We start from the raw sequence: 27,933 nt of genomic DNA on the forward strand, positions 1-27,933 counted from the left end.
GTGCTTTAAAGCAAAGGAGAAAGGAAGTGACATGTCTTTGGTGTAGTGGTATGCTTTGGTTCACTCTACACTCGAGCACAGCAGCCAATTTAAATACACCTTCTGCCAGACAGTGCCAGCCAATAGGTGTCTGCTGCTGTCAGTCAGACAGTGCACTGTGGGTTCTTTAAATACATATTGCAAGCTTTGAATTTCAAATGACTGAGTTCCCCGGGGTGACCCGTAAACACCTTGTTTTTAATGCCTTGTTTTTAATGCATGTTTTGCTTCTATAGTGACTGTGCTCATTTTTACTCCCCAGGTACACTTTGGAATTTGATATTAATTATTATTTTCTGTGCACTCAAAAACATTTAGACCTAAAATGCTGACTTTAAATAATTTAGTCACATGTTTTGTTACATAATAACAATGTAAAATATAGAATTTAATGGAATCTGGTATTTAGGGGATATAACCTTCTTTTTTTTTTTAGTCTAGGACATAATTTTGTTTCAGTAAAAATACTTTACTAAAGTAAAAGGGAAAAAATGATAGAGTTCAGGAAATCACCTTTGAAAAACATTTAATATTAGAACAAAGGCCTTGATTATGTAGTTATAGGCTGCTGGCTTCCTGTTTGGCCACTTGGGGGCAGCAGAAACTGCTTGAAAATACAGCAGATTATCCCTCAACCTTCAATTTCCAACAGATGCTAACCAACATGAACAGTTTTAAGATTTTTATTTCAAGGATGAAAGGACATAAATAACCCCAATTATATATTTTTTAAATTAATTATATTCAATATTCACCCTTCTCTCTGTTGATTTCTATTCTTTCTGAGGGCCCCCCAATCTGTTAGCTGCTAAATGCTATCATTGCTGTTTGGTGCTGAAAAGGCAGCAGAAGAAAAGGACAGCAAACCAGTCAGTATGTTTTAGTCCATAATCATAGGTAGGTTGTCACCACTGTCCTCTCTCCATATAAAAAGATTAGCAGCTTTAAAAAAAGAAAGAAAAAAGAATAGCAATATCTACATGTGTTTAGGTCACTTCTAGTCTATTTTCGGACATTATACCTCAGTCATGCAGCTGTTTGCTAAAAAGCACCCATTATCTTTTATTGCTGCTTGTGTTGAGTCAGGTTAAAGCATACCACTTTTGCTCTGTTTAGAATTACAGTCGTCTCTTAAATGTGCAAAAATGGCAACCTAATACTTATTGTTACAGGCAAACACACACACATACACAAAAGACATTCCCCGAACAGAGTTGTCGTCATCTCGATCAAGTCGAGGTGGACTAAATATTGTCCTTACTCTTGCTGAGTGAATTTACAGGAGAACCTCTCCATCTGGGCCAGAAATAGCTACATAAACTTTTGTAGCCCTGCTGCTAAATTTGGATCTGCTTTCCAGCTTCAAACCAGCCCCGGAGCCGGAGAGGTCGCAGAAATAAATGACATTTTAACAAAATGATGCCTGCCCTCTTGAAATAACCATTACTTCAGCCTTTAATAAGCAGCGGATCTGCACGGACAGTATGCGTTTAGCAGGGCAGCGACTGCTGATTTACTGCAACATTCTGGGCAAGTTTCTTATTAAGCAGGGCTCTGCGCACCTGTCAGATGTGATCCTCAAATAATGACTCTGGCTCATTAGATAGGACATCTAAGCAAACCCTCTACATTTCCCATTGTGTGGCCAAAACTACACGATTAAGGTAAAATGTGAGAAAAGGTCACTATTTGCAGCCTGGTTTTTGAACTTTATAACCTCTGCATTCAGGCAGGGCCCCACCCGGACCCCCACTTCTCCCACCTTAATGATGATTTTCAGTAATGATTTTCTCAGAGAGAAGAGGGGGAAAGAGGTCTCACATTTCATAGTTGGGAGACTATTGCTGTGGTTGTTGACCTGTGAGGCACAGATATAATTGCAGAGCTGGTCAATGAGCACATACTTTGAATGGGTCAGATGGCAGGTCAGACAATGAGGCTTGTCCCTCGTGCGGCTCCAACACGGTCCCACATGACCCCACCATGTTTCAACAGTATCCCATCACAGAGCATTTTCACAGAGCCGTGCTGGGATTAGCAGGCCGGCTGTTTGTGCTGGCAAAGGGGGAGCGATTCACAGCTATATTTTCTGGCTGCCGTAGCTGACAACCACGGCGAGTCCTCGTAATTATAATATAATTGAGAATGATCTAAAACCCAATGTCCTCGCTGTGCCGTCCGGGCCAGTGTTTACAGAAAACAGCTGCTTAAATAGGCACTTAGAAGGAATTAGAAAAACATTTTTTTACGTCCCAGAGAGTGAGTACGTCTCTGTCTGTGTGCAAGTGTGCATACATGCGTGGGCTGGCTATTTGGGCACCTACACAGACAATCTCTTTGTTTTGGAAGTGTTCTCTTAAGTCTTCGGAGGCAGACGGGAGCCAAGAACAACGTGGGAAATGGGCTCTTGCTTCATTTCTGCTTTCTCTCCAGGCTTTTCCTTTGCAGTCTCTCTGTCAGCTGGCCTCCAAAGCAGTACCTGAGGCGTGCAGAAAGCTGAAGAAACCAGAGAGAACGAGGTTTGGACACGAGAGGAGTCATAATGGGAGCCGAGTGGCAGCTGACAGCCAGGCCAAGCTATCTGTCATCCGCCTCTCCTCCTCTGCCTTTCTTTTGGTCTCTCACACATACGTCGTCAGCAGAAGGCATGCACCCAACCAGCCCTCTGTTCAGGTGGTCTCTGTGGGTAGCCAGGGCTGTGCTGAGCAGCACAGGACACTGTGAGGTCCTTGGCCTGCAGTGCTGAAGTGTTGCACGAGCATCAGTGTTTGCCATTCATAACTCCTTTTAAAATATATATATATATGTATTCCAGGAAATAAAAGAGATGAGTCATGCGAATGTCGATGTTCTGACACAATATCAAGCACATATGTTTACTGGCATGCCCTGAAAGCAGTGCAAAACACCTGACTAATTAGTAAGTGCATCTAACTAAGATGATTCATACTTTAATAAGGGGAAGCCGTAAAAGTTCATTAAACAAGGAAACAAAAACAAAATGAGGTCTCTTTATATGCGGTCAAAGATGGAGCCTCAGTGTTCATTTCTTTCATGTGTTTCTAGAAATTGCTGCAAAACTACATTTAGTGAGTTAGATTTTTTCACCCGGCTATCACGTATAAGTGAACACCATTCATTTTTAACTGATTTTAATGAGTCAGTAGCTAAATCCAGATAGATAAAAAAAAAAATCATCCAAAGGTTAAAGCCAAACATTTAAAGCTCTAAGGCTTGTTCTCAAAGCTGCTCTGATTCAGCCCTCCTCAGCCCACGCTTGCGATGTTGCAACATCTCTTTGAATCGGGCTAGTGTAGCTTCCTGAATCCCAACGCCGCAGACTCTCAGCTGTATCACTGCAATATTTTGGTAGTACAGTATTAATACTTTAAGACATATCACTTTCCAAAGTTAAAGAGAGTCTCCCAGTGAGACCCCCACGTTTCCCTTTTAGGCAAATTTGCCAAGCGCGTATTAGAGATGTGGTACAATTTGTTCTTTACTCTATAGATGAAAGTCTTTTAATGCTGCACAAACAGAACAATGTGCTTTGAATGGTATTAGGGCAGGTTAGAGACTTATTCAAAAGGCTTTAACCTGTAGGGTAAGTTTATAAATTAATCCTAGAAGGAAACAGACTTTTGATGTAATTTGCTTTTGTGCCTACATTAAAGTAAATTCCTTAAATGTCAAATGATTTGAATTATGTTATAACCTTACAGCATTGTCATTATTTCCAAGCTGAATGGAGGGGTTTGGTTTCTCTTGGTGGCGCTCCACAGCAGTAAGACGGCCCAACAACAAGGTCAGTATACATTTCATCTCTGAGATCTAATCTTTCTTTTTTTCTGTACTTGATATGTCCCCCGTGTTTATAATGACAGACTCCATCCTCCTCATCACTGAGGATCTTGATAGTGCACGCATTTCTGGAGGCATGTTCTGCATCCTTCATGTTCTGGAGGCCTTATATTTACTCTTAGCTCTAAGGTGTCTTATTGGATTCATGTCAGACAACGTAACTGGCCAAATTCATAGTTTTCAAGATTTTTTCGTCTTCAGAAGCTCTCTCTGATTTTGGCAGGGTGTCGTTGCCATGCTAGAATATTCTGCTATTCTGGGGGATTATTGGAGTCACCGTGCCAGCCAGTGTTTCTTTATATTTGAGGTATCCATGTTACCATCAAAAGTCTTCATATTTGTCAGTATTTTTTCACCTTCAGTGAAGTTTAAGCTGGCACTTTTGTGCTGAATGCAAAGGAAGGTTTCTTGGCTTGGACTCTGTGCACAGAGGATGACGTAGCGCAGTGTCACACAAACTCTAATTCCCATTGATATCTCATGTGCCAAGTCGAAAGGCACAGCCCCGTCTGCTTTTCGAAGCTAATATGGTGGAGTAGTGCACTGCAGTGGCCATGGCAGAGGATAGTTACTGCAGCGCTGATAAGAGGTAGACTGGCTGTCTACACAACATAATTACTGCTGCAACTGTGTTTCAACTGCGTTTTGGCTGCTCACCGATCTCACGTCTCTGAAAGCTCTCAATCTGATTTTTCAGTTCCTCTGTCTGTTCTGAACTTTTCTATATTTCATGATGTAAAGTTACTAATGTAGCCCGTAGCTCCAACTTTGAGGACGCTCTAGTGTTTACAGGTACTTTTATAACCATATTCATGCCATGTATACTAACTGGAAGTCATAGTTTTACCCCATTTTATTCATTGATGAATGTTTTTAAACTTTGATTGTTTAATTTTTTTTAAAGGTGAAAAACTGCAATGTGTGGTTTATAATTACAAATTAAAATGATATGGGTATGATGAAATAGTTAGTGGTATTCTTGCACTGTTTATATATATAAAAGTATGTGCCCTGTGTCTAACCCAACAATAGCAAGGATAACACCCAACAACCAAGACTTAAATAAGTGTTTTAAACAACAGATTCATGGGTGTAAAATGGATAGATGAACAGAGAAAGCTGTTGCCAGGCAGAGGCTTTCTAAAAGCAGCATGAGTAAAATCAGTGCCTGGGTTTTAGAGCGCTAAAACGAGGCAAATCATCACAAAGACAAAAGAGAAGGTGAAAATATGCTTTTCCACTTATTTTCCCATTCCCCATAGATATTTCATCCTCTTTGCCCTAAATAACACAATTCATATCTCCTGCCAGCATCGGGGCTGTAGCAGATTTACTGTAACAATAGACTCATCTACACCAGAAATGTCGTTTTCTGCTGCCCTGTCTCTTTTCTAATAGCTGCTTGATTGTGTTTGCTGAGCTGTAATATCCATGGAAAATCTGATGAGGACATATCAGATACTGTATCACAGGTTACTGCTTTCATCAGAAAACTGGATATTCTGGATGTATGCAGTATGGTGCCCTAATCTTATTGTACGCCAGCCAACGTTATTCATCACTAAGCTGTTCAAGCAAATTTTTTGACTATTCATGAAGCATCATATTTAGCTTCGGCCATAAGCCAAGACTTGTATGTAGTTAGATACTTCCTTAAAGAGAAAGAGAGAGGAAAACAACAACAACACCCTCAGTTTCTCAGGCAGGCTGACTGATCACTGGCTGCAGCGCAAAGAGGGTTTTGCCCACTGTCAACATTTCTGACTGGTTGTTTGTGGCATGATGCCCTCAGACAGCATGCAGTGGACACAACATGCCCGATGGAAGTCAACGCCTGCAGTCTGAAACAGATCTTTGCTGACAGACAGACGGACAGACAGACAGGTTACTTTACCCTTAGCGGGCCCGGCATTCCCGGGACGCTGAGGCCCAGCAGTGGCAACGGCTTTCGTTTCCTTTGGAGTCTCAAGCATGAGCACACACACGTACAAACACACACGGACCGATAGCGTGCCAAATTCCACGGAGCCATAAAGGCAATCAGGATTGATGAGACAACCAAGTGGCGTTAAACTGCGTGCAGAGGGGGGTTTGGAAACCAGGAGCCACAAAACATGAGTTTATGTGCTCTGTGATGCAGAAGTTTGACATTTTGGGAAGTTCTTAGGTGGAGTCCGCTCTTATCTTGTCTAGTAAGTAATAATCATAGTCACAGGCTACTTAAAAAAGGTTTTACCACTTTAGGAGACAGCCTTGCTACCAGCTTAAAGCCGCTAAATTTACTATATGATGCCTCCTGTAAATAGCAAAAAGGTGTCGGCTGTCTTGTCTAATCCCCCTCCTTGAAGATCAGTAAAACATATACTATACTTCCAAAACATGATTGCTTTGGTGGAAAAATAAAAAGATTTAAAAATCTGCTTGCTACCTCTTTAACGCAAAATCTGGTGTCCTGTGAAGGGCATATTCTTTCCATGGTATCTGGCAAATTCTCTCCCCTCTCTTTGAACACTTGTGAAACGCAGCTCTTTGACTCTCCGGCCAAATATCACTGACCTAAAGCTTGGAGTCAGCTAAAGTGAGACAACCGGGTTAGTCATATGCTGAGTGCTGACCTTCTCTGAGTGTGTTTAGCCAGGAAAACCCCACACATACATGTACTGTACATACTGTGGCCCCATTTTCTGCTCGTAAAGTCATGCCGGTTGCGTGTTCATGGAACGTAATAGGTGCTTCTAAAAATGCCCAGAAGCAAGAAAAAAAAGTGTCACTGAGCATTCAGGGCATCGTTGCATTCAAACAAAAGATCCCAGCTAAATGACTGTGATTAGCTGCTGCTTTGGCCTCTTATTTGTCTTCCCACACAGAGAAGTCCTGTAAGATCTGTTGAGCAAACAACTTGCAGATGCCTTTTTGAAGCATGTACAGCCTCTAAAAATACATTTGCGCCCCAAGGCAGTGATTTTGCAACTCTGCTGATGGGAGCTTTGAGCAAGGGATCCCGGTGAATGTGTCCATCAATGAGAGTAACATGAGGACGTAGCTTAGCCATGCACCGCCAGTCACAGTGAATGTAAACTATTCATGTCTCCGAGCATTATCTGCCACTTGGTCTGACTTTGTGGGGTGTCTGTGCTGCTCTTCGGGTACCAGGAGGGGTGGTCAGAGTTCATCGGGACGCCCTGGAGTCTTTCCTCTTTGTAAGACATGAGCAGGTAGGATTACAGTTTCAAGCAGCTATTAAGGATGATCATTTAACCCCGAGCTGGAGAAGGAAATGATTTCAACTCTCACCACAGTCTTCAGGTAAAAACCTCCCCCCACCCCTTCTCTCATTCTCCTTTGGAAGTAAACATTTACATTCTTGTGCTCGGTGTTTTAATAGAGATTAAGCTGAATTTAAGCCTGCGTGTCAGGCAGCAATTCAGGTAGCTCATACCATACATACCTGTGCTATTTTTTGCCTCTGGGGGTATTTCTTTAAAGCTCGGCTGAGGACAGATGACATTTTCTAGGAACGTTGTTATTACGGTGGCCCTGGACATCTTCAAAAGCGACAAGCGAGCCTTAATGCCCCACCACTGCGGGCTAGGCTTCAAAGGACGAGAGTGTCTCTCATTTTAATGAAGGTACGGGATCAAACGGAAGAGGAGTTGCCAGCCCGAGCCATCAATTATAAAACAAAATTCCTTCTTTGTTGAAGTGGAACACGTTGCGGCTCTTTTCTGAGTCAGTAAGAAAAAAAAGACTAAAAAAAATTTAAAATGAGGTCAAAATGCCCTCCACAGTGATTTAGCTGTTCGCCTGGTCCAACTTGAATTGTATCTGTTTGGGTTAATATCCGACCCCAGGTTGGACACACATTAAGAAAGTATGTGATGTTCATGTCCAAGGATACAACAGACCAATATCAAATTCCACAAAAAATATGACCCACTTAATATGATTCATTAAAGCAATGACATGGGTCTCATCAGGCTAAACCAGAAACAACCTCAGATTTCAATCATATGCCAGCAAAGGCCAGGGCTATGAACGTCTCATTCCATCTGGTTGATCTCAGTTCTTAAGCAGTGGGAGCCTGATTTAGATAAAACTCTTCCTGACCTTAAATGGCACATGGTTGGCAGCATGGGATGCCTAACTTGAAAGACTAATGCATTTCATACTAAAGCTGTGATAAAGGAGGCACAATCCCTAACCGGCGCACAGCCGACAGCACAAGACGTTCCAGCTTGAGCCTGTGGATCTGTGGGGTTTAAGAAAGAGGAGTGGACCTCTGTTGTGCTCTTCTACCTTCAGGATGAGTCATTTCTTTGAATAATTAAAAAGCAGCAAACATTCCAACCCCTCATGTAACAAACGAGCTGTTAGTGCTCTGCTACAATGAAGCAACCATGTGTCTAAAAAGTCTTTGTGGGTTTGAAGTTGTCCCTGAACTGAGGTCAACCTTTCCAAAACCCGTGACTGGATATGAACACGGCCTTGAAATTAGGATTAACGTTGAAAAGAAGCTGGAGTTAAAGTTTTCAGCATGAAGGTTGAGTCCCCTGTTGAATGACTGTGCGCATGATCTATTTAGTTATTGGTTTAAGTTTCAATACAAGCACTTCTGAGTACAGGTAAACAGTGAGGGGGGAAACAGCTTAGTACAAGTGATCTAATGCAAGTCATCCATTCGGTGAAAGTCAGCCATAACGCACAGCCATAAAAGCATCACTTCAGCTTTGCACGCGTCTTGCGCTGAGCTGCACATCGGCGCGTAACGACCCGGGAGTGTGTTTCTTTAAGAATGTAAGGTGGGTGAGACCCTTTTCCTGACGCACGCCTGGTATGCAAACATAAATTTAGCAGCAACGTGTTTGCCGGGGGAACAAAATATCTGGAAGCGACCGTGGACTGTCATGCTGTCTCCGTCCGCTCTTGGCTGACTTTTACCTTTTTTCCTCTCTCGCTCTCCTGGAAACTGGAGCCGGAGCGCAGCGCGGAGAGACGAGCGGACCTCTTTCTCACCGAGTGACTGGGGCAGGCTGGGACATAGAGCGGGCGATCAGAGCCGTCTATCAACGCTTTGAAATTACTTAAGAGTTTGTTTGCGTCCGTGATGAGTGGGAGCTGTTTGTGGACGACTAGCCTGGTTCTCCTCGCTGTCTGTGCGAAGGTAAGCCGCGGTGGCGTCTTCACGCGAACAACTTATGGATCCTGTCATTTAACATGAGGGGAGAAGGCGCACCGCTCCGGTTTCAGCGCATTTAAGTCAATTTATTGGGAAGGAAATCAGACACCTGTTGCTTTCAGTTTGGCTTGCCCTCTGTTTCTAAAGGAAAAGTCAGCCTATGTAGAAACATCAGTGACCTATCGTTTCAAATTTATTACAAGAGTGCTCTGAGGTACAGATTCATACATGGCTCATAGCTGGTGCCCATGCCTGTCAGTACTTTGCCCCCCCACCAGAAGCCAAAACTATTCATCATCTGGTGATGCTGTTTGTCTAAAGCAGCTATTGTTTGCAAGAAATGAGGCCGCTGATTGATGGGTGTAGAATATAATAAAATACACTCCACCAGGAAGTTAGAAATTAAGAAAAAGATTGATGGTGAACAAATATATCTGCTGTTTTGGAAAAAAAAATCAATGTCCAACAATCACTACTAACATATTCGTCACATGTACATGTATTCATACAGTCCCTTTATATGTATGCATCAGTCTTGTGAGGCAGGATTGTGTAAAAGCTGATTCTTTCTGCACAGCGGGGAGTTTTAACCTGGTGCACAAAGCAGTTGTTTGGTGTGCAGACAGATTTTTTTTTTGGGGGGGGGGGGGGGCTGTCAGCGTGTGTAAATGACCACAACAGGTGCTAATAGCACTTCAAGGTGATTTGGGATTTAGGCACCCTGGCTGCTACACAGTCCTGCTGAGTATGTCCACATTGTAATCAGTGACTTTCAAGCAACGAAGGAGAGCTCGGGACTTTGCAGGTCTGCAGACCTAACTGTGAGGCTACAGAGGGTTTATCCTCTGATAAATTATCCCTGTTAGATATTAACTGATTCAAATATGTTGGAATCAGCACAAACTCATACGTCAAACAGGAATGACTCTGTAATGAATGTTACTTACAACTGATTGCTTTCAGCTCGATGACCTGCCGATGGTAACGCCCAAAAAATGTCTTGGATGATGCTCACACTGACTTCTGTGTTGCAAGTGTTTGTGGTTTGATTATTTTGTGTCTCCATCACAAAACCAGACTGAAAAATGACTCAAGAGATTATTTTGCTCAAGTGGTCAGCAGATGACAAATCTTTCCATCTGCTCTAGGCCCGAGCAAGTCTGCACCGGACTCTTCAATACATGTTTAATGCAAAGCTGGTTATATGATTCTGATGAACTAATAGTGCCATATTAAAATAATGAAACTAGAAAAGAAAAAAAACATCCCCTTTTTATCCTACACTGTTAACACACACCGCACAGTGACGCAGTGCCTTGCTTTGCGGGGCCAGAGGTCAACAAGTGCCTCCTCCAAGGGTCCCTGTTTTGCAGTGGCATTTTCTTTTCATGTGTGCTCGTGGGTCAAAGTTTCTGCATTACAATTTGGCAAAGGAATGAGACCGTGTTTGTGTGCTTGGCTGCTGAAAGTTGTGCGGGTGCAATTTGTGTGTGTGTGGGCCAAATGGCCTGTGGCTCCAACCCTAGATGGAATAGACCTTCCTTTGTGGGTGACATAATGACATACCTCGAGCATTTCTTGGAGGGTCTTGTTGCTTTCACTCATTTCCCCTGATTTGTGCAGAAAAGTGGAACCTTCCAGAAACACTTTTCCTGGATGGGGAATTAAACGACGGTGCGTGCATGAGGCTGTGCCCTTAAAAGACACCCTGGCATCTCTGAATGTTAGTGCCTGTAACCTGGCAGGGATATGGAGCAGAGCAAATCCTTCTCGTACGCTTTCATTTTTGTTCATTTTGGCTCTTTGTCTTTCCGCTTTGAACTCCTTAGTAGTCACTTTTGAAACACAGGGCACACGCTGACACAGATCTGTGGATTCTCAGTTCTGTTTTATCTATCTATCTATCTATCTATCTATCTATCTATCTATCTATCTATCTATCTATCTATCTATCTATCTATCTATCTATCTATCTATCTATCTATCTATCTATCTATCTATCTAAGTTATAGATGTTGCTGGGATCACTCTCCCATTCACAGGGAATATTAGCAGCACTTTAAAAAAAATCTGCTTTCTTCAAACACAAAATGAAGTGATTTTTTTTTTCTAAATAAAGATGCAAATAAAACACAGAAACACAAAGAGCCTGTTACTGTGACAGCTCTATTGAACTGGTGAGTTTATGTGGAGTATGGCTTGTAAGAATTGATGGATATAAATCAGACTTCAGAGTGTTGGGGCTGCCACACTCACTTCACCACATGCCTTTCCTCTAATTGCTAAGCTGGAATTCAGAAGGAAATTAGCCACAAAAGCAACCGATTTTGATGTTTACTCAAGGAAATGGTCCCTCTCAGAGTCCTAATGCAGGGAGCAGAGTGCGTTGAAGTCCTCAGGATTGGGAAGCTTTGGGGCCTAATGGCAGGATTAAGTGGGGTCACGACGTGCAAACGGTCCCAAGTGAGCGTCCGTCAACAACAACATCGCTTGTTCTCTGAAATACGCTCCTCAGCTCGATCGCTTGATCATAAAGACCCCAAACTATGCAATTAGCTTTCATGAATACCTTTGTTGTGGACGCAAGTGGAATGGGAAGTGAATTAATTTCGAGAGGGATTGGGCCCTCTTGAGGAGTAAAGGAAAAAGCTTCAGAGAACATCTGGCCAGTGATGGATGGATAGAGCAAGTTTTTGGAGTGCGTTAACAAGACCAAGTGTTTTCAGTTACACTGCAAAAGCCCTCATACTCATCTCATTGTTCCCATCTGGGCTTAATCTGTGGAGTGGGACTGAGGATTGTTTAGTGTGTGTGGGTGTGCGTGTGTGTGTGTGCGCGCGCGCGTGTGTGAGCACACAGTTTCTTACAGTCCAAGGGCAAAATTCACTGGTACTCATGTTTGTATAAATTGCCAAGATACCCACAAAATGTTTCACTTTTCATGCAGCGCTATTAGTGTTCCTGGCATGGTAGCAGTGTTTCCTGTGTGTCCTACTCAGGTGTGCCAGCATGCAGCTCTTCCAGTTCTGGAAATCCAGAGAACAGACTTGCATCCCTATAAAGCCAGGCCAAAAGGAAGTAGCTTCAGAGTTTTCTCAGTGGGCCAATGAAGGAAAAGTTCTGCAGAACAGAAAAGGAGATGGCAGCTCCTGCTGGCTGTTGAATCCCTAAGAAAGCTCCTTTTCAACAGTATTTGGATAACTAAGCTTTAGTAAAGCTTATATCTCCAACATGAAATTTTTCTTTTGCCTCTTTCTGAAAATGGCAGGTTATTTTGTACTGAATGAGAATACTCTTGGAGTAAGAAAAGTTTTTGAAAAAGCTCACAATCAGAGATTTTACAAACTTGGCATGGACATAGACTGTATATAAACAAGGGACAGAGTCTCCAGATCTGACAAGGTAGTATACAAATAGCAGGGGCGGGAAGTCAGTCTATGAGAAAATGACGACGCTGTTAGTTTATGGTTTCAATTTTAGGGTCTAGTCATATTTTTTACAACATGATTCAGTGGGGTATAGTTCAGGATGCTGCTATTGACAAGTGACTACTGTGTAGGTGTCATATAAACATCTGACTTGGGATCTGGCTACAAAAAAATGAATCTGGCAAAAATCAGAATACTCAAGATGAGGCTTCAAGATGAAAACCAATGTGTGACATCACTGGCACGAGTAAAAATCCGAAATTAGGTTCTGAGAGGAATTTTATCAAAGACAACTTTTATTGTTCCTTGCAATCCAAGTCATGAATGGAAAGTAAACAAAATCTGACTTTAATTTCTATTCAGAGGAATATTTGGAAATTCATGGAAACTGTCTAAGGTTGTCCGAAAAAGCATAATAGAGACCTCAAAGTTTCGTGGAGAACTGAATATTTCGACTGGGGCATTCATGCTCTGTTTAAAGTATCTGTGGGAGTGCCTACCATTAAAAAAAAAAAATACTAATTTCAGTATTAATTTAGAAAGAATTAACATGGAATTGGTCAAAGCTTTGATGCATTCAGGTCAGCTTAAGAAATCTCTAATTTTCTTTCTTGCCGAGAAATCTAGCTATATTGCTAATAATTAAACTTTCAGGTTAGCAGGAAATTAGCTTAGCTTAGTTTAAAGATTGCAAGCCAGGAAACAGCTAGTCATATTTTGTCCAGGGCTAATAAATTCTGCCATCAAAATCCTTTAAAGCTCACTCAGTAATAGTCTTATCTTATTTATTTAGCTGTATAAAAATCAAAGTGTAAAAATCCAAGCTAAGCTAACCGCTCCCGTTCTTTGTTTTGCATTTACAGTACAGAACTTCTGTGAATCTTCTCCAACTCTGCGCAAGAATGTGAATTGGCAGATTTTCAAGAATGGCAAACTACTGCTTTCACATCAGGAGTTGATAAAAGAAAAGATGGAGAAAGGAAAATATGGCTTTTTTGCTGTTTTCCCTCCAAAATCTTGCAGCACTTGATTGTGTTGTTTACCTTTTGATTGCTTGATGCTGAGCTCTAATAACAAGCTGTGACTGAGTGCCCAAAGTGGGCTGTGCCAGCAAATGGCATAACTCTCTGGAATTGTGTTGCACGCTGCTGTGCCAAAGTGCATACAACAGGACATGTTGTTCAGACTACATTATGAAAAAGCATAATGAGATCTTGTGGTTTCATCTGCTTCTAAAAATCCTGCACAGTGCAGAACTCTGATTTAAAGTCATGGCGCTGTCATGCTTTGATAAAAAGCTGCCAGTAGATGGCAACATTACAGCAGATGGACCTTCTTTGTCCACTTCAGCAGTTATATCCTCTGTGGCTCCCACGCCCATTTGGGATAGTTGAGCCTTATGGTGATTTTGCAGGTGGCTGCCCTCTATCCCCTTCTGTTTCCTCTGGAGCCCCATGTGAATGTATTTGTTCCTTCATCATGAGGTTTATTTGTCATTGCCAAGCTTGAAAGCCGAGCCTCTGGCATTCTCTTCCTCTGATGAAACATCTTCGGCTCCATCTGTAGTAAACCCACGTCCCCTCCATCAGCGTGATTGAGCGTTGTTGTTTTATCCTGTTGTGTGTTCCTGGACGCCAGCGCAAACTTCATTTGCAGCAGCCGAGACCGTCCGTGCATCATCTGGCCTGCACATTTTTCACATGCAGCTGATCACAAAAGCCGAAGCAGAAGCTTGCAGCCGAGCAGCTCGGCTCAGCCTTGCCTCGAGCACATGCATCGAGCCCCGTCTGTTCTGCTTTGCCCCGGCCTTGACCTCAGACACAGCCCCGGGGTGGGATTGCAGCAGGAGTGCCGGGGAGTGGTGCTAACGAGAGGGGAGAAGCAGCACTCAAATCCCTCTCATGATGCCTAATTAGAAGGGAGGCACAGGTAGGAGGTGTGAGCATGGGTTTGAGAGTTGAAGCAGTGGTGGGGAGGACTGTCAGGAGAGAGATAGACATTAGAAAGGGGGGAGGGTTACAGAGGCAAAAAGGTCAAGAATGGGAAGATGAGAAAAACAATAGAAATTTTAGTGAGTAGAACGCCAAAGGGGGAAAAAACGTGTTGCCATACAGGTCAAAGCCAAAGCCTACACCAGATCACCAGAAAAAAAACAGAATTGTCAAGGAAAGCAGGGTCTAACAAAAAATGCTGTAAAATAAAACAAAACTGTCACAGACTTGGAGGCATCAAGGTGGAAGGTGACTGGCATGCTAGAAGATACATAGAAGTTTAATATTAATGGAGTGATACTGATGTAGATTTAATCGATAGCAAGTAGAGAAAGGGACACACACACAGACATGCAGATGTCTGACGAAATGGGGGGGGGGGGGGGGGGGGAAGTGTGTTATTGATGGAGTGAGACAGGAAGAGTTGCATGAAGCATGCACGGAGAGCAAAAGGCCAAACAGCAATGATGTATAACAAAGCTACCAGCATAAAAGTGGGAAAGGAAAACATAAATATTAAAGATCTAAGATGCAGCAACTCCTGATCTACCGAGTGGCCGACTAGCCTGAAAAACAAAGAGTAAACCAGTTATCTTAGCTTAACTCGCTCACTTTTGGGAGGAGGGAAAAGGGAGACTGCATACGAGTGTGAGAAATGTTAGCAGTAAGGGGAAAAGAATGAGTGGACAGCTAAATCCAGTGGAAACATGATGGACTTAAGGTCTGCAGCGCTGCTGTCTGACAGGGTCTCCACGGCTGGCTACGGTGAATGTTTGTGAAGCTAATGATGCTTCCTGGGGTTCTCACATCTGTTTCCCCCCCTGGCCACATGTGCTTTGAGTAAACGCTGGGCGGCTACGACTAAACACTAGAGACCCCATTACAAATGATGTGCTATTAGGATTACAATGCATACGTCCACAGAAGCAGATTGATGAGCATGTAATCATCCATAGTGCGCTTGTGGGTCTTTGTGTAGATGCGCATGCATTTGTGTCATACGTTCAGCTAAAAATGAGACACATATACAATAAAAGTCATTCATTACAACTTAATATTCCTCAATTTTTATAGCATTTATGGCACCATGCTATTCCATGTTAGCTTCTAGCTTTTAGTGCATTGCTTCTTCTAGAGTTTATTTTTTCCTTGTTATATATGAACTGAAAAACACACAGAAGGATTTTGATGTGTCTGTGAAGGTTCTCAGTCAAGGATCAAGGATTTTGATGGTTTTTGGATAATCTTTTGGATAAAAACTGAGTAAAATGTGACTTTTAAGGCTAAAAGCTTATATATTACTAGCTTAAGCTGGTAAAAAAAAATAAACGTAATGTTTATGTATAAATATAAGTTAAAAAGGAAACCGTACATTTGAAAAAAGCACATTTTACCCAAAGGTTTTAAGGTGTCGGTGTGTGCAGTCTTGTGACTTTTGTGACCATTGGAGCCAAAAGTCCATCCAAATTCCTCGTTCCCAGGCTTCTGCAGGGATTACCTATGCCACAGTGCCCTCTACAAAATGCGCTCACACTCGCACACATGCACACAGAAACACACACAAATCATGCTGGGGTGAACAGTCACACATCGCAGATGTTGTGACTGTGGCTTATAGCCCCTATAAAGAGGCCTAGGTCTGCCCTCTGAGAACCTCCCACCTGGGAAATCTGTGTGGTCTTGGCGCATGTGTCCATCGTGAGTGTGTTTACACGCTGTTGCTAAGAGTCTGAATGGTTGAAGTGTCTGTCAAGCTCAGGAGTTTAAGAACAGTTTAGGCGGAGCATTTTTCATATTTGTTATAAACATGCAATATTGAGTTTAAGTCATACTGTTGGATATCAGGCTAAAGCGTTAACCAAAGAATGAACTCATTACTACGAACTTTGAGTTCACCAGCCACCAGATTTCAGATGACGTTTGTCTCCTCCCAGTGTTACATTTGACATGTTACTGGGGATTTTTGTCCCAGCATACCTCTGTGTGGTGACATCATCCATGCTGGGATCTCAGTGGGGCAACTTGTACCTTGAGCAAAAATGCAGTCTCACATACCCCTGTCTTGTTTGCATCTGTCATCCTCTCAGCACTCCCCCTGCCTCTCTGATGACAGGTATGCAGCTTGAAAAGCATTTGGCAACCATGACCTGGAAAAGTGCACATTTGACATTGAACATGTCATTCAGCCTTCATTCTCCCCACTCCTCCTTCACCTCGGCAGGGCATAACTCTAAGTCTTTCGCGTTATCGGCACAGCTTCTTCTCTCATCTCAACATGAATTGCTTCATAGCTGGAATAGTTGGGATTGTGGTGACCAGGTGGCCATGTAGATGATATGAGAAATACTGGTCTCAGCTCAATGCGAAGGAATCTGTGAGTTCAGATATTTTAAGCTGAATGCAGATATGAGACAGATGGATCGATGGACAATCGGGGGCACAGGCAGGAAGTTTGTAAAGTACCTGATAGGAAAGTTCAGGTGAAACCGGTATGTCTTTCTTCATGTTGATTGTGCTGCTGAGAGTTATTGACAAGGCGTCTCAACACACTCTGGAGCTGTAAGTCTGGAAGAAACCTGATAAATGACATCAACGTTTCAAAAACATGAGCCATTAAAGTATTTGCTGAAATGAAAAGATAAACTGTCTCTTAAAAGAAGGATAACTGACAGTAAATTTCACCGGTTATTGAATGTAATAATTACAACAGTTAGAGGCCTGAAGATGTAAAACTCTACAGTATTTGGGGAAAAAACACATTGAAGAAATGTCAGATCACAGTTTAAATAACAGCTGTCGACTGAAATCGTACCTACTCTTAAACTAATCGATTAGTCATGGCGTGGTGGGAGTGGGAGGCAGCTTTATCTCTACATTAATGAAATTTGCCACAGACCATGGAGTGCACTCTGTGGCTCCGAGCCTTATTAGGTTAAATTAATTTAAATTGATATAAATGACTAATATTTACCCATATTAAATAATTGTAACTATTTAAAATTATTAAATGATTAGATCATGTAATCTAATTTTGGAGAAGACTGCAATGCACCAGCCCATTTCTTATGATCTCTGAAAATACCAAAAGTTTCAACGTAAGAACTACACCAAACACCTTTTGTGAGCAATATATTCCAATCATGCTTTACTTTTTTCTAATTTTTTTGATGTGAGAGGAGGCTGCAGCCTCCTAGCTGCAGCTACTGACAGATGCTGGAGCCACTGAAGCTGTAAAAAAAGGGGATTATTATAGCACATGCATACTAAAATCTGTTAAGTGTGCATGATTTCAGTTAAACGCTCAAGCTATAAACATGAAAGTTGGTGAAAAAAAAGAAATAAAGAACCTACTGTTTTTATATGGTATGCCATGTTGGTTGTTGAGCTGCTGTAGTCAGATTTCTCAGACTTCTAATGCAGCCACTCCAAGAAACATCTACATACTTAATTTGGCTGACAATAGATATACTGTAGCTTCAGTTTGAGATATTTCTGAATTAGGGTTTTATGGTTTTGATTGGAACAAAATAACGTTCTGTAACTGGAAGGGACAAAACACCATGAGTTTAGCTGTTTTAGTTCAATTCTCTTCTGTTCACTGGGGCTTGTTTTACAAAAACCCTATGCAGGGAATACCCCATTAACCTCCTAAGACCTGAACTCTTCCACGGCATGCATTTTTAATTTCTCTTTGATATTTGGGCTGATTGGGTCCTGATACATCTGATGAATGTAAAAACAAATTCCCAGATTTTTTTTTTTTTTTACCTAATTTTTGTTCCTAAGAAAAATAAGAGCCACATATGAGGATATTCATTTAAATTTCGATAGAACAGTAGCAGTATAATGTCCTCGTAAGTGGATATCAGGCCCTTGTAGAGCAGAATTGAGTATTTTGGTCTAAATAACCCAAAATGTGATGTCAACATATGTGGACACCAAGTCCTAGGAGGTTAATATTTGTTTGGTTAGCCTATCAACTAAAACATTTGACCAACTGATTCGGACTAGTAATTAGCTAGAATTTTATTTGTTTACTGACTCAAAAAAGCATGAGTGGTGAGCGTCTCCTGCATCTTAGTGAACTGCTGGGACGTCCTCTCCTTTTTGCACTGAAAAAGTTTCAAGCTAGCTTTTAGGGACAGAGCCAGGTGTAGCATCCAATAAGACATCTTTTTTTAGAGCCAGAACATCATTGGAGCTGTAAGTCGAGAAATTGCTTTTTGGTAAATTTTAATTGGGGTCTATTCTAGTATTCACTGGGCAAGCACTTCTGCCTTGCTTGCCCTTGCAATATTTTCTCTATCCTACCCTGACTTGGTTTTATGGCTAAAGACCATAATAAGGATCCATTATTTTACTTGTTTTACATGTAAATTATCTTATTGTAGGTCAAAAAGTTTTACTTCAAGTAGGAGCTCAGTAAAATCAGCTATTCTTCTCACTAACCCCAAGAAAAAGCCACGATTCTTTTGATAAAACAGCTGCTGTTTTAAATGACTGCAGGGATACGTCTTTCTGTTCATGTGTCAGACTCAGTATTTCATCCAATATTTAGTCCAGGTGCACACTGCATGAGCTTAATGGATTTTGATAAAACACCAGGAAATCATGCCATTAAAATGTTGAATAATGGGGCATTATGCCCGTAGTGAGCGTTAATGTTGACTTATTTCGTTAATGGAAGATGGAATTAGGGAGAGGCTTTCTGAAGTCTGACTGACAAAGAGATGGCTTGTTGTTTTAACTTAAAAAAAAAGGGCTGGCTTTGCTTGTAAAGAGCGAGCAAGATCCACTCATGTGTTTCGTCTTAGTCATCAGCTGAACCAAACTGATGAAACTGATGATGATTGGCAGGAGGGCGCAGCAGGAATGCGACTACAGCTCTTTGCACAACAGGTACAAACTGTTCCATCATCATGAGAAAGTAATCGTTACGGGCAAATCATTACATGATCAGAGGAAACCAAATCTGTGCCAAATATGCACAGTATGAATGTTTGATAGACACAGAACGACAGTTTTTTAGATAGGATTACTTAGGTCAGAGCGATTCATGGTGTAATTAGAAGTTTTACTTGGGAGTTAAGTTTACAATCCCCAAACATTTCCGGCACATTTTTATTGTGACTCTATCTGGAAGCAGCTGTAATTAAAGAAAGGCTTATCAACATGTTTTAAATGTGCATGAACTTTCACTTGCTTAAAGAAAAAGCACATCCTAATCTCTTAAACAACATCAGGAACATCTTAGTGATATAAAGAAATAATTTACCGGCTCATTTTCACTAGAAAAACATTTTGATGACGTGGAAAACTCTCAGTACTGCATTTTCCACAGTTTATCTCAGATGTCATATATGACGTTACAGATAACTTTAGTAAATGTAAATGTATTATAATTATTACCGCTGCCCTGTAGTGGGCATATCACAGGACTTGTTGGGAAAAGGGAAGAATAAATCAAAAGAAAAGAAAAATGAAAAAACGTCCCTGCTTCAGTTTTGGTCTGAGAACAGTAGAATCATTCTTATGAACAAGTACTGCTTTTCCAGACTTTTGATCCATTTTTTTAGTGGTTGACGTTGCATTTTAATAATATAATATAATTTTTTTTACAGTGCAGCCAAACCAATACAAATAATTCTCCTTTAGTCAGTAAAAAACTGCAGATGCAGCAATGTCATGCTGCACGTGGCATCTCTCGTCCAAAGTATATAAAATTACTGTTATTTTGTTTGTAGATGCATGTTTGGGGAATAACTGTAGCTACAGCTAGTCCCAATGACAAATTCAATAAGTTTCTGTGTCTGCCTCCCAATAAAATCAACATCATTTATCACTACAATGAAACTGCATTAATGCAAACGTGCATTGTTCCTCTGCCAAGACAAGAGCCAGGCCATTCGTCTGTCTGTCAGTTTGTTTATGGTCTGTCTGTCAGCAAGATTATACAAAAGCTGAATTTAATGAGACACAGTGGAGAGGTGGAGCACGAAGAAAGAAACATTTAAAACATTCATTTTTGATGAAGATAATTTTTTCAATTTGCAAACTAGGGCAATGACTTTGCTGATGTTTTATTTTAGTGCCTTGTTGGTTGTGTAAATCCTTGCACTTTGAACCCTGTGCAGTAATGGATAAACAAGGTTTAGCACATATGTTAACTGCACATCGATTAAATATAAGCATCGCAACAGACTGATTGCAGCCTTCTGCTTGCAATGCAAATGCTGCAATCTTGAAGTCTTCAAACCAGAATTAAGTCGTCTTTATATAAAGAGCACAAATGATAGCGTGTGTTACTCGGTGATTATGTACTCTAAACGGCTTGCCTGTGAGATTGACGTTTCTCAGCGTTTTTAGCGTTTGACTTGAGCACTCAAGACAAATGGGCCTCGACTTAAAACTTCCACGGTGAAAAATTGGATAATGTAGCTGGAATAAATCTCCAAAATAGGGAGAGCCTGTTTTCCCCATAGCACACAACATGTTAATCAGGAGCCAACTGTGCAGCAGTTGGACAATCAATCAGCTCGGCATTTTGTCTTATTCCATTATATTAACACCTGAATGGAACTGGCAAAGAGGCTTTTTGCTTAACAAGTTTGGAATTTATTGCCGAAAGCTTACAAAAATGCCACTCTCTGCCTTCATATTTAATGATGCCTGCTCGACCAATTTTAATATTACAGTATGTGGTTGCAATTGCAGTGGCTTAATCTATTTTATGTTGGATATTTTTGCAGGAAAATATTTTCCTTATAAACCAGACTGAGCTTGCAGACCGCTAATTTATACAACAGATGTGGAATTGGGCAAAGCTAACAAAACATTTAGGTTTACAGACCTCTTTGATATTTAAAGACAGCTACTCAAGGGTTGCAGTATACTACAGTAAAGCTGTTTAACTGAGCCTAAAAGATTAATTTGTAGAACTGCTTGTAAATCAAAGCATGTATAGCAAAGGTGTGAAATTACTTTTTGCATGCAGCACCAACTGTAGCTGCTGTTGCGTGCAGGTGCGTCCGTGCAGAAACTGTGCCTCGAGCCGCTGCCGAGGATGCAGGTTCGTGTTTAACAGCGTGTGCCAAAACTGTCTCGCCTGTCGCTTTTAACTTTTATCTGTGCAACCATGTGTGTCTGTAATGCAACCTTAGGTGAGTCTTGCTCCAACATGCCATTATCTTGCTTTTGAGTTGCTCTGGCGTAAAAAAAAAATATATACATACGAGTGCAAAGATGCGTGTCCGTCTTTTAATTTATCTTTTAATTTCCTTGACATATTGAATTTATGTATGTGTTTCGTTCATTAGACGAGGCAAGCAAATCTTTTAAGACATATATTTACATCATCTTGGAAACATTTTCTTTTGCTTTACTTCTTGTATCATTAAAGCGTTCCTCCACACTGCGGGACATCTCAGCTTGGCCGTGTGTGCTTGCTGACGGACGCACTTAACTCCTGCTGAGCTCTGCTCCAGGGTCTTGGGGACGTGGGAGGGGTTGATCCACAGCCTCTCCCTTTTCCTGGCTCTAACCTACTTTAGCTTCCAGGCTTCCTGCTCCTCACAGGTCACACTCTGAGTACTGGTGTGCAAGAGGAGACGGATGACCAGAGTATGAACGTGTTTAAGTCATAAGCCTGTTTAAGTGCTCAGGAGAGACCCCACCTTGTTCCTCTGCAGTGTCATGCAAACTGAAAGTGTCACTGATGGCAGCGTAATTTCCTCTATCAGAGAGAGAGACAATTATATAAATATAGAAGTCGTAAAGGGTGGATATTTTTCTTTCTGCAACAATCCAGGTTGCTGCAGAGGCTTATCCAGTTAGTTCCCTGATTTGACATTGCAAATGAACCCACTAATGACATACACACATGCACAGGACAGCAAACCTCCCATGTTTGTGATTGCCATTCAGTCCCTGACTTGTCAAAGTCTCTTTTGGTCAGACTGTTAGATCCAGCTGTGCAAGTCAACAGTTCTTATTATACAGAAGAAGCCAGCTTGGCTCACAGGCCCTCTGTGAACTTGCATGCCCCAGTTATCTGGATGACGCAAGTGAATCAGGGCAGATCCACCACTTGTGTCTCATTAATATCAGGCACACCCAGCTGTTGTCATAGTGCTGCTGTGTACAAGACCTTTTATGCTTCCATTTTTTCCTCTGTCTTCAGTAAATCGAGCAACAGTTTTCTGTCCCGCTCATTGTTTATTATCGTTCTTTATTACACTTTCAGGGTGGAAAAAACAGAAATAGTTACAAAAAGTTATACATGGTGTTAAACATGGCTAGTAATGTGAACAAAGAGTAGCTTTATATTGGCATTCCTGAGATAATAACAGGTTTTGAGTGATAACAGTTTAAATATACAGAAACCAGAACCTGAAAATATCACAGCTTATGGTGCCAAATTCACTCTACAGTTTATTAAAGGTTTTTTTCACATTAGATGGAAAACATCTTATTACCATTAGATTTAAGGTCTTCAGCCAAGAAAATGTAACCACTAAATATGAGTTTTAAAAGAGTTTTGTCACTATAAATGGCCCATTAATTTTTCTGTTGATGATAGAAGTGGAAAGGAATACAGAGGGTGTTTGTTTCCCCAGAGGCAAAAGATGAGCTCAGTCTTCAGAGTAGGGTTTTAGTTAGGCTTCAACCTGTAAACTGTACATAAAAGATGGACACAGGCACTATGTAATCACCCAGTGGGCTGTGATAGCCCAGTGGAAGTCTTAGATTTATTATTATAGCTGTTCCCCTGATGTTTCTTGGAGTCAGAAGTAACCCTAAATGCATCAAAGGGTTGATTTTTCTGTTTTCTTAACTAATGCTTATTAGCTCCATTCACAAGGTACATCTATGCACTGCACAGATGTGTTGCACTGACACTTATACCTGTATGTTAAGTAATGTTCAAAAGCTAGAAAACCATTCCCTAAAAGTGGTGCACAGACTTGCTGTATTATTTGTCCAGTTCATTGACTTCAATTAGCTCAAGTGGCACCAAGCAAACAGCTAGTGATGGAGTCGGCTCTCATCTGGCTATCAAAGAGGCCAAACCTTTTTTTTCTTGGATGCTAACATTGTTTTCGGCATGTTGTCTTGGTTTGTCTCAGCTGTTCTGTGAGGTAAGGCTTCCTGTTTAGTTTTGAGCTCCTCTGGCTGAAGGACCGATGAACTTATACCATGGTGTGCATCTGCTGTCTGTCTGTCCAGGTAAAATTAGCAAGAATTGCTACTCCTTTGAGAGTATTTATCACAATGTAATTGGACTAATACACAACAACCCAACTTCACAGAAGTTTGCCCAAGGTCACATCTGTCATTTTAAGGTCCACAACCCTTAACTCGTGCTTCTGATGATCAGTGAATGGGATGAGGTACTATGTCATGGAAGTTCTAGTTAGTTGGATGAATTTAGACAATATGAAGATGAAACTAGCTAAGCTGAGATACTCGCAGAGAGCTGCGAGGTCCTACTTATGGTGCAACAATGCAAGCACCTAATTTCACTTCCAAAAAAGGGCTGGGCCGCAGGGGATTATTGTTTTACCACAGTATGCGAATATGATTTCTCACATGCATGCCAGTAATTAGTTGAGTTTTCTTTCATTTTTCTTCTAAATGTTGTTTTGACAAACGAGTTGTATTATTGCTGAGAGAATTAACACTGATTGAAGATCAGTTTTTACAGTGTATGTAAATCTCATGGCAGCTGCCATCTCTAACAGCCTCAAAGTTATTAACACAGAAACCGAAATGGAAAAAAGAAATGAAACACATTTTCCTTAATAATCACTCTATCTCAAAATGCTGCCTTCACTCACGACACACTCCACCAGCCCTGCACATGTCTTTACTTTGCTGTCCTTTCCACGACCCATAATTCCCTTCTTCCTGCCCACCTAACTCTTAAAGATTAACAGAGTGCTCACTACCTGTCCACCTGCTAGAGGCATCACATTTACGGGCATCACGGTAATCTCAAGGGTCCAGTTGGTCTTTTAATCCTTGGAAACAGAAACAGAGAACCCAGTCAAGGTCAGGCTGTTCAATTTCCAGGGGGATCTCTTATTGAAACTTCCATTGTTCAGTCTGGGAGGCCATCTGTACCAATATCACTGTTTAATGTGCCAAATGCGACTTATGTGGATATTGTTTTCTTAGTGTTACTAAGATGTTACATGATTTCACCTTGATTAAATCTAACCAACTTTTTTTCTCAAGAGCAAAAGGCACAGAAAGGCTGGCCTGTGCACTGATTTGCAGCAGCGAAGGTTTTTGTAGAGTTCATGCCCTCATCGCTGAGCATGCGGGCGTGTTTGGTAGCGGCACAAGATTACCATAAAGCTACGCTTGAGGCTTTTATTGGCTTCATCTTCCCAGTCTTGACTTGAGATATGCCCTCGGGATCTATCAGTGTCACCTGGATATCTGTAGCCAATGTGAAACCCGCAGAATCTGAAGCCATCTCTGTTACATGCACCGACAACAATGGAAGGGTGACTTGGACCACATTTTGAAGGTTTTGGTTGCAGAAGCAATTTTGGAGCTATCAGATTGAAACTCAAGATGCCAGAGCAAGTCAGTTCTGTCAGGAATTTCTAAGATGGGTGTGCTTCTATTGAAGACTACTTTCTAAATGTAAGGAGAAAAAAGATTCCCTTTCACGGTCACATAGTTTATATCGAAGATGCCACTATGGGGTTGTAGAGTCTCAGATTTCTCCAGTGTTTAAAGAGCTCCTAGGTTGTCCATAACAAAAGCAACTGAGGCATTTAGGCGGCCTGAATATCTTTGATAAGGAGCATTGTATTATATTTCCATAAGTAGATGACTTGTTAGGTCGGATTGTAATACTATTCCATCCATTTTAGAGGCCCTCTTATCTGTTCTGCCACTATGCACTGTCCAAAACTCAATAGACCCTCTGATTTCCAGTTTTTAACCATCTGGCAGCTCCAACTCCCAGATGCACATTTATACTGTACTTTATTAGCTTGGGATTTTCCACTTCTGAGTTAATGTAGGTAACACAGGCTAAACTAAATGATTCATGTGATACCCTCCTGTCTTCGTGTGTGTTAGCGCTGTAAGTTGAGCATGATGAATCTCTCAGAAATAGGATTTTCCCTCACGATTAAGGGTGCGCAGTGTGCCGAGGCATCGCGCACTCATGTCATACCTGTTTCTTCCGACATTAAACCTTGATTCAGTGCCTCGGCCTGTGTAGATTTCGGCGAGAAGCGGCTTCCAACCGTTTGGCTGCTCTTGCGTTTCGTGCCACCAGAGATTTTCTTCTCACTTTGAAAAAATAACCTAAAAAATAACATTTCTTACACAAACTGAAGCCACAGCCAGCTGGTTTTAAGAGACAAATCCCACATCTTGCAGGGTGAAACTTGCTACCCTTCTCTAGCAAGCCTGTCAAGTCTGTCCTATTTAGACTGGAACTAAAGTCCCTCTTTGGGGAAGGCAGCAGCACTGGATAATATGATGGAAGAGAAAAACTGCTCATATGTGTGCCATCTGACAAGAACCTGTAGCTTTGCCCCATATTTGCAATGGGACAAAATAAAAATTTCTTATCTAAAATGATGTTTTTGTCCTCTGTGAGTTTGGCTAATGCTTTTTCTAAAAGGGAAATACTGGGAGAGGCGTTCAGTGTTCTTCAGCGGACTTGTTCTGTATAACTGTGCCCGGCAGTGCCAAACCCTACTCCCTGCAGAGATGACCCTGGGCACACGCTCCAGCTGTGCAAACACAGCCGCATTGCTGAGCACACACTTACATTCTGGCTGAGCCAAATCCAATTATTTGCCTTGCCTTGAACCTCTTTTTTCTTCTTTCATTTCAGTAGTGCATATTCAGCTGCCTTCCGCAGTGCACACGAGCTGAACTGCCAGGCTGAACAAGGCTGACAAATGTGCTACTGTGGGTACTTTTTTGCTATATTTCTCTCATGTGAACATACCCCTGCTTGTCAGTTTAATTTCTCAGCCTTTTCCTCATTTCTCTCCCCAAGCGTTTGGCATGACAGTAGGTATCCATTTCTTTTGAAGGAGCACCACCAAAGTCAACAGGGAGTGGATGTGAGCCGCTCGACCATCAGTCAGCTGACACTGACGGAGGGCAAAAAAAAGAAAAAATGTTTATGTCAGAAGAGTCCATCCCATATGAAAATCTAAGCACACAGTTATGTTACCTCAAGTGGCCTTTGTTGCTTCAGTTTGACCTACTCCCTAAAGGACTCACAGTTTATGAGGATATCCCAAACAGCAATGATTTAAACATAGCAACTGGAAATAAGCAAAACTTTACTGGACCGTATGGGGGTGTTTCTACTCCCCCGCCGAGCCAGAACCGTTATGTTTGATTGTACAAAACTAAATCCTGCTTCTTCTCAAGCAACGGTGAAGTGATGCCCGGGACCTATAACTTTAACTTCAGTCTTTGAACACAGTATCATGTGTGGGCCTATCCATTTCACCCTAAAAGGAGCTCTTTTTAGCAGCTGTTAGCTGTGATGACTGTGTTTTTAACCTGTAGACCTGATGTTAGCATAAATAGCTAGTAATAGTTGATGCTATATAGCTAAATGTCAACAGCTGGTGTTTTTAGCCCACCAAAGAAATTAACTTCAGCTTAAAATGAAAAACCTTTTTTTGTGCAAAAAACAAAAAAGGTAAAAAATTAAAAAAGTCCTAATATACTGTATATTATATGGAAAATAAAGCTGTGCAAATATTTAGTGTATTAAAATATTGTTTGGGACTCACCTATTCTCAGTGCAACTATTCACACCATTCACATAAAGCGGTATTTATTTTTTTGAACCAAGCTCTATTTTTTCTTTTTACATTTTTTTGGATCCTAATAAAGAAATCTGACCAATCAGACCGTAGAATTTGGTAACAAGTGCTCTTGTGGCTCAAAACGTGCACGGTACCGAATATATAAATAGTAAAATAGTATTATTTTGCCTCAGAAACTCAGCTAGACGCTGCTCCGGCTCTCTGAAACGATTTCTCTGCCTCCTCAGACATAGTCCCAACTCCGTATCTGAAAAATTCTGAATCTCATTTCAATTTTTCGCAACATGTTCATTGGGTAATTAGCTAATATATAATAATAAACACTCACTATTTCATATATGTTTGTGTTTTGTAACGCAAACCATCGTTTTGAATGTGCTGCCAAGTAGTACAGTGCACAGGCAAAAGCCTGCTCCCTGCCTCCATCCAGGAGAACAAAAGCAGCGGGAGAAGAAAAGTGGATACTATCGTGTTGCCGTCAGATTGACAAGCAGAGTTCATGCCGCAGACGTGAGCTGACATTGCAGATCTTTATGGCTGTGACCTTGACTCGTAGCCAAACTCAATCCTTTTTTCTCCTAAATGTCAGATAGCGCGTATTAACACGAGAATCT

The 27,933-nt window shown here is 41.4% G+C and overlaps 1 protein-coding gene across 2 annotated transcripts in view; it reads left to right on the forward strand.

Moving 5' to 3' along the window:
* The first annotated feature begins 8,597 nt into the window (after positions 1–8,597).
* The window catches only part of LOC113018600 (ADAMTS-like protein 1), a 102,332-nt gene continuing 82,996 nt past the window's right edge, over positions 8,598–27,933 (forward strand). Inside the window, exons 1-2 of one of the 2 annotated variants that reach the window (XM_026161739.1) lie at positions 8,598–8,699; positions 8,873–9,061. In XM_026161739.1, the coding sequence (XP_026017524.1) occupies positions 9,005–9,061 (57 nt within the window). In that variant the 5' untranslated portion in view covers positions 8,598–8,699; positions 8,873–9,004. Of the gene's footprint in view, positions 9,062–27,933 lie in introns of both variants that reach the window. The other variant, XM_026161740.1, reaches the window with a different exon arrangement.

Source organism: Astatotilapia calliptera, chromosome 3 (assembly GCF_900246225.1).
Source record: "Astatotilapia calliptera chromosome 3, fAstCal1.2, whole genome shotgun sequence".
Lineage (NCBI taxonomy): Eukaryota > Metazoa > Chordata > Actinopteri > Cichliformes > Cichlidae > Astatotilapia > Astatotilapia calliptera.